This window comes from Salarias fasciatus, chromosome 23 (genome assembly GCF_902148845.1).
Source record: "Salarias fasciatus chromosome 23, fSalaFa1.1, whole genome shotgun sequence".
NCBI classification, from domain to species: Eukaryota; Metazoa; Chordata; class Actinopteri; order Blenniiformes; family Blenniidae; genus Salarias; species Salarias fasciatus.
The window spans coordinates 1449659-1456759 of NC_043766.1; the positions used below are offsets into that span (position 1 = coordinate 1449659).

General features: G+C 44.3%; 1 protein-coding gene across 1 annotated transcript in view; it reads right to left on the bottom strand.

Annotated features, from left to right (window-relative positions):
* btbd8 (BTB domain containing 8) overlaps window positions 1-632 on the bottom strand; it is a 39436-nt gene extending 38804 nt beyond the window's left edge. Inside the window, 1 exon segment of the mRNA XM_030083470.1 lies at window positions 567-632. Coding sequence (XP_029939330.1) covers window positions 567-603 — 37 coding nt within the window. The 5' untranslated portion in view covers window positions 604-632.
* Between the last annotated feature and the right edge of the window lie 6469 nt (window positions 633-7101).

A 7101-nucleotide genomic window follows, 5' to 3' on the forward strand; every position in this document is an offset into this window, starting at 1 on the left:
TGAAGAATTTGTGAACGTGCAAGTGTTGTGTTGCATTTTTGGGTATGACTTTTTCTTATAAGGCTGGTCAAAGCTTCTCCACCAATAATACTGCGCTTTCATGAAGTTCAGGGGATTTTAGTTGGAATCCAGGTTTAGGATAAAAAAAAAGAACCTTTCGTCTGCAGTACCACTTACCGCCACACTCGTTGATTTGCGTTCCGACACCATTATAATGCAGAGAGGCGCTGTTTCACGGTTGTTCAGTGAATTAAATGAAAATTAGGAAAGAAGAAGCCACACTAGAACCAAATGACTCGATTAGGTGAAAGAATATAAAATAAGAAGTAAGCAGAGGGTTGTAGGGGGGAGCATACCCACCCCCGTGGATAATTACAGTGTGTCTGCACGAGCTAAGATAACAAGCAGTCCCTCCCATCTCTCACTTGCTTCTCAACATGCTCCCGCTAACGCTCCAAACTAAGTTATCGTCCGGCGCTTTTCACCTCCCCGGGTCGGAGTGAAAGCCATACATCACTCTGCTGTCGTCAGAGGGTGAACAACGCGGCCCTGCGGAGTGAACTTACGTTGAGCTGGTCCACTGTCCACGACTGTTGTTGACATGTCGACGCACAGCGCGTCTGACCTGCCGGTGGGACGCTTTGCAGGCAGGCGGAGGCGGGGGCGTGCGCACAACGCGGAAGACACTGCGCGTGCGCAGTGCGACAGGAGGGGCGTGACCGCGAAGACCGACCCGCGATGCTTTCAGGGACCTGCCAATGTGCTCGGAATTTACAAACACCTTCTAAATTTGTGTTTCTGCTGCTCCGTTCAGGAGTGGCCGCGAGGGCCATAGATACTGTGAGTAAGTTCTCTGAAAGTTGTAGCACATCTAGTTGCAATGAGTGCTCATTAATGGGCAGATTCTTTTTTAATTTTCTTTTTGCAAGTTTGATAAGACACCGATGTCAGATTTGAGGTGTGCTGAAGCAGAGAGACCTGAACGAATCAAACTCCAGTCCTAGGGGGGCTGTGACCCTTCATCATGTTTTGCATCTCTCCTCAGCTGATTGCAAAGAGGGGCTCCTGGTTGAGCTTTTCTACAGGCCTGAGGTTGACATCCACATGAGGTTGAGGCCGCTGCAGCAGGGGGAGAGCAAAAACACGCAGGGTGCCGGCCTTTTAGGATTCCGTTTGTTGGACACTCCCAGTCCACACACAGAGACGTGGAAATGCACATCATTTTCAAAATATTACTGTAGTAAAGTGAAAATCTTTTGAAACTAAATGCAAGGATTATGCATTTTCACTTGAAATGTCTTGTAAATGGGGTCAAAAAGTTCCACTTTTGGTGGCTTTGAGCAGTATTGTAATGTAAAGACAGTTTACGTGTCGGCATGGGAAGAGTGCTCCTGCACAGCAGGGAAGAGTGTACCTGCTGTTCATTTCATGAATACACAAAGATGCAGTGATATTGCTGCATAGTGATGCAGTGGGGCAGTCTGGAGGTTGTCTGCATGGTTTTGCTCTGCTGCTGTTTCCTCTCACAGCAAAAACGATGACGATGGCAATCATAATAATTAAAAAAAAAGTATTTCAGGCAAAGTAACCTCTTTAAATAAGGGGTAGCCCACCTTTTTACACTGATCCCCCATTCAGTTTTCTATGATTAGCTTTGTTTTGTTGAAAAGGTAAGTTTCATGAGTCCTGACCAGTGTTGTACCTATAAAGTCAATTGAAAATTTCAGGCGTGGGCCATTTTCCGTTATATTTTAAAACATGCTCTGAGCCAATTAATTATGACTGATCTGTCTGTCTGCTACATGTTTCCTGTGATGGACTGATTACCTGCCCAGGTGTAACCTCATGATTATAAAGGGCTGTATTTTTCATTTTCAGTCTATCGACCGTTATTTTCACTTTCCCCTGTAATGTTCAAGCACACTGATCGACTTGAGGAAAACAAAGTGTGCAGCAGGGGTGCGAGATTAGTTCATTCTGTGAGATGGAGATGGTGGAGGCCACGGGAAGCAGTAGGGGCGCAGCTCCCCCTGCTGGATCGTAGAGGACCTGCATATCACGACTGCAAATAAAAATTAAAGCCGCAAGCGGCATTGGACGGGACCTCGCCCTCTGGCAAGGTGGCCCGACTGAGGTCGTCCTCGTACCTTGATGACCGAAGTCCAGGTCACTGGGAACCTTGCTCCTCCATAGACTTCCAGCACCCTCTCAACCACTAACATGGAGTTGTTAGCATCCCCCATCCACTGACGTGGAGCTTTTAGCATCTGTCATCCGCTAACATGTAGCTGTTAGCATCCCCCATCTGCTAACAGGTAGCTGTTAGCATCTCTCATCCGCTAGCAAGTAGCTGTTAGCATCTCCCATCCGCTAACATGTAGCTGTTAGCATATCTCATCCGCTAGCATGTAGCTGTTAGCATCTCCCGTCCGCTCACATGTAGCTGTTAGCATCTGTCATCCGCTAACATGTAGCTGTTAGCATCTCCCAATCGCTAACAGGTAGCTGTTAGCATCTCCCATCCGCTAACAGGTAGCTGTTGGCATCTCCTATCCACTGACATGGAGTTGTTAGCATGTCCCACCCACTAACATGTAGCTGTTAGCATCTGTCATCCGCTAACATGTAGCTGTTAGCATCTCCCATCCGCTAACATGTAGCTGTTAGCATCTTCCATCCGCTAGCATGTAGCTGTTAGCATCTCTCACCCGCTAGCATGTAGCTGTTAGCATCTTCCATTTGCTAACATGTAGCTGTTAGCATCTCTCATCCGCTAGCATGTAGCTGTTAGCATCTCCCATCCGCTAACATGTAGCTGTTAGCATCTCCCATCTGCTAGCATGTAGCTGTTAGCATCTTCCATCCGCTGACATGTAGCTGCTAGCATCTCTCATCCGCTCACATGTAGCTGTTAGCATCTTCCATCCGCTAGCATATAGCTGTTAGCATCTCTCACCCGCTAGCATGTAGCTGTTAGCATCTTCCATCCGCTAACATGTAGCTGTTAGCATCTCCCATCCGCTAACATGTAGCTGTTAGCACCTCCCATCCGCTAGCATGTAGCTGTTAGCATCTTGCATCCGCTAACATGTAGCTGTTAGCATCTCTCATCCGCTAGCATGTAGCTGTTAGCATCTCCCATCCGCTAACATGGAGTTGTTAGCATCTCCCATCCACTAACATGTAGCTGTTAGCATCTGTCATCTGATTCAGCAGGGGCCACGACAATGGATTGCAGTGCGGGAAGCTCCATTGCCGTGGCCCCCGCTGAATCGGTTGGATTTAAATAACTTCTGAAGGAATCCAAGATGCACCATGTTTGTCTGAGTGAGTATATGAGCAGGCACACACCTATAAATAAGGTCCAGGTATCAAAAAAACTGGAGTTGCCCTTTAACACTGTTGAATTTGAAATTATCCCTGTGCTTTGTTAAAAATGTCATATTTTGCAAAAATATGGGGTGTGAGGCTCTTATTTTGATAGTCATGTCTGCTCCACTATGTCAAACACCAATATATCCATTTGAGTGTCAGAGTAGCGTTATTCCATACATCCCATTGTCTGTCTGTGCATCCACGTATCCAGCCATCCATCATTTATCCACCAACTTAAAGACTGATTTCAGGTGTATGGTGTGTGTCAGGTGATATTTCTGCAGGGTGACATCTGTTTAGATCATTCCAATGCGTTTCAAGTGTTGCTTCCTCAGTGGCTTGCTGCTGCAGGGGCACTGTTGCTTCAGTCATGTGTGATTTGTGGTCACGGTGCGCCATCTACTGTGGAAAGCAGGTACAACATGCAGAATGTTTTACAGCTGGTCCCAGATCAGTCGGGCCAGCTGCTATGCCCATATATGGCTTAAGTAGGTCACATGATGTTTGAGTGTGACTCAGCAGACACACAGTTTCTCTTTGGTCAAAACAGCTGGGGAAATGCATTTCCGTGGACCAAAGTGAGCAAACAATGTCAGAAAGTGATAGGAAATTTAGTTGTCTTTCACTGTAGAGCTTTTCAGAGCAGTCAGACTTATAGTTTTGAAACGGGAGGCTTAATTGATGAAGAAAGTGAGATTTTTGAGCAAAATTTGAGCAAAATTTTGAGCAGAAAGTGTGAATGACGGACTTCCTGTTGCATTTAGGTCATAGGCACGAGTGAGAAAGTTGTAGATCTCGATGAGACGAACGCGTGCATATGTTTCTTTTCTCTGTACCACACTGTGAAGGGTGAAACAGTCCATATTAGTGGTTTTTGAGTGAAAAGTGTTTTGAGGCACATTTGATTTGACAGGAAATAACGGACTTCCTGTTGGATTTAGGTATAGGTATGTCTCTTGGTAAATTGTAGAGCGCGATGAGACGAACTCATCCATGTTGATTTTATTTCTCTGCGACATTCGTGCGGGTCGCACTGTCCATTGTAGTGTTGCAAGTGCGTTTTCAGACTTCAAACTTTAAGGGTTAATAAAATCCACACCCTGAGACTTTTGAAAAAGTTTTGAACATCGTCGGAAGAGAAGCTTGTCCTCTTTTATTTGGCACCAACCTGACGTCTCTACGACAAGCAGTCTCGGAGCAGATAATTTTTAAAGGAGGAGTCATTTTTCGCCAAATTTTACACTGAAAGAGAAATAGCGGACTTCCTGTTGTATTTACGTGAAAATTAGCAAGGTCGTTATTTATAGATCTCGAGGAGACGAACGCGTGAGTGGTGATTTGATCTCTCTACGACATTCCTGTGGGCCGTGATGGCTATTTTACTGTTTCTAGGTGGCGCTAGAGAGCGAATGGGGTTATGGGGTTAATTTTTTCATTTTATCAAAGGTACCACCGTTCCAGATGTGCGTGTCAAATTTGATGAGTTTTCATGCATGTTTAGGGGGTCAAATTAATGCTCGAGCGCGACAGTAAAATAATAATAATAATTAAAGCCGCAAGCGGCATTGGACGGGACCTCGCCCTCTGGCAAGGTGGCCCCACTGAGGTCGTCCTTGTACATTGATGACCGAAGCCCAGGTCACTGGGAACCTTGCTCCTCCATAGACTTCCAGCACCCTGTCACCGAACATGGAGTTGTTAGCATCTCCCATCCACTAACATGTAGCTGTTAGCATCTGTCACCCACTAACATGGAGTTATTAGCATCTCCAATCCATTAACATGTAGATATTAGCATCTGTCTTCCACTAACCTGAAGGTGTTAGCATCTCTCATCCGCTGACATGTAGCTGTTAGCATGTCTCATCCGCTAACATGTAGCTGTTAGCACTGAAGTCTCAGTCATTGGGAACCTTGCCACTACATAAACATTCATTTTCATGACTTGACCTCATTTTTTGTTGTAATTGGGCTTTTCTTTGGAATGAATTGTTTGCTTTTATTTGGTTTTTTGACACCTGGACATTATTTATAGGTGTGTGCCTGCTCATTTATTCACTCAGACAAACATCATGCAGCTTGGAGTCCTTCAGAAGTTATTTAGATCCAACCGATTCAGTGGGGGCCACGGCAATGGAGCTTCCCGCACTGAAGCTCCGAGAGTGACTTCTTACATCACTGAAACTCTGAAAGAAGGATGAATTTGTTGTAAAGAAGGTTGAATACTATGTTTTTGGCCTTCAGAGACCTATATGACATGACTGAAAAATAGCATCATATGTACCCTTTAATGACAGCTGCTGTCGACTGCACTGCATGCCCATATATGGTCAGTAGTGGACTTCCTGTTGGATTTAGGTTATTGGTGTCAATGGGTGATTTTTAGATCTCGATGAGATGAACACATGAGCAATTGGTTTTATCTCTCTACGACATTCCTACGGGCTGCAGCGGCCATTTTTTCCAAAAATGTGACTTTTATTTTGAAGGGCATATAAAATCCACACCGTGTGACTTTTGACAAAGTTTGAAACATCGTTTGTAGAGAAGCTTCTCCTCTTTCAGGCCGTATTACTTTGATGTCTCTATGACAAAAGGTCTCGGACAAGATAATTTTTAAATGAAGAATGATTTTTACTTTGAAAGGGAAATAGCGGACTTCCTGTTGGAATTAGGTTGTTGTTGTTAATGAGAGATTTTTAGATCTCAATGAGATGAATATGTGAGCCTTTGGTTTTATCTTTCTACGACATTCCTACGGGCCACAGCGGCCATTTTTTCAAAAATATGACTTTTATTTTGAAGGGCTGATAAAATCCACACCGTGTGACTTTTGAAAAAGTTGTGCACATCGTTTGTAGAGAAACTTGTCCTCTATCAGGCCACGCTACTCTGACATCTGTACAACAAATGGTCTTGAGTGGTATAACGTTTTCATGAGAAGTGTTTTTTACTTTGAAAGGGAAATAGCGGACTTCCTGTTTGATTTAGGTAATGCATGTCAATGGATGATTTTTAGATCTTGATGATACAAACACTTGAGGAATTGGTTTGATATCTCTAAGACATTCCCACAGGCCGCAGCGCAGGAGTTTTTTTTTTCTGAAATTTTACACTGAAAGGGAAATAGCGGACTTCCTGTTCACTTTAGGTATAGGTATGTCTCTTGGTAAATTGTAGAGCTCGATGAGACGAACTCATCCATGTTGATTTTATTTCTCTGCGACATTCGTGCGGGTCGCACTGTCCATTGTAGTGTTGCAAGTGCGTTTTCAGACTTCAAAATTTAAGGGTTAATAAAATCCACACCCTGAGACTTTTGAAAAAGTTTTGAACATCGTCGGAAGAGAAGCTTGTCCTCTTTTATTTGGCACCACTCTGACGTCTCTACGACAAGTAGTCTCGGAGCAGATAATTTTTAAAGGAGGAGTCATTTTTTGCCAAATTTTACACTGAAAGGGAAATAGCGGACTTCCTGTTGCATTTACGTGAAAATGGTCTAGGTCGTTATTTATAGATCTCAAGGAGACGAACGCGTGAGCGGTGATTTGATCTCTCTACGACATTCCTGTGGGCCGTGATGGCTATTTTACTGTTTCTAGGTGGCGCTAGAGAGCAGATGAGGTTATAGGGTTAATTTTTTCATTATATCAAGTGGCCACCGGTCCGGATGTCCGTGCCAAATTTGGTGAGTTTTTGTGCATGTTTAGGGGGTCAAATTAGTGC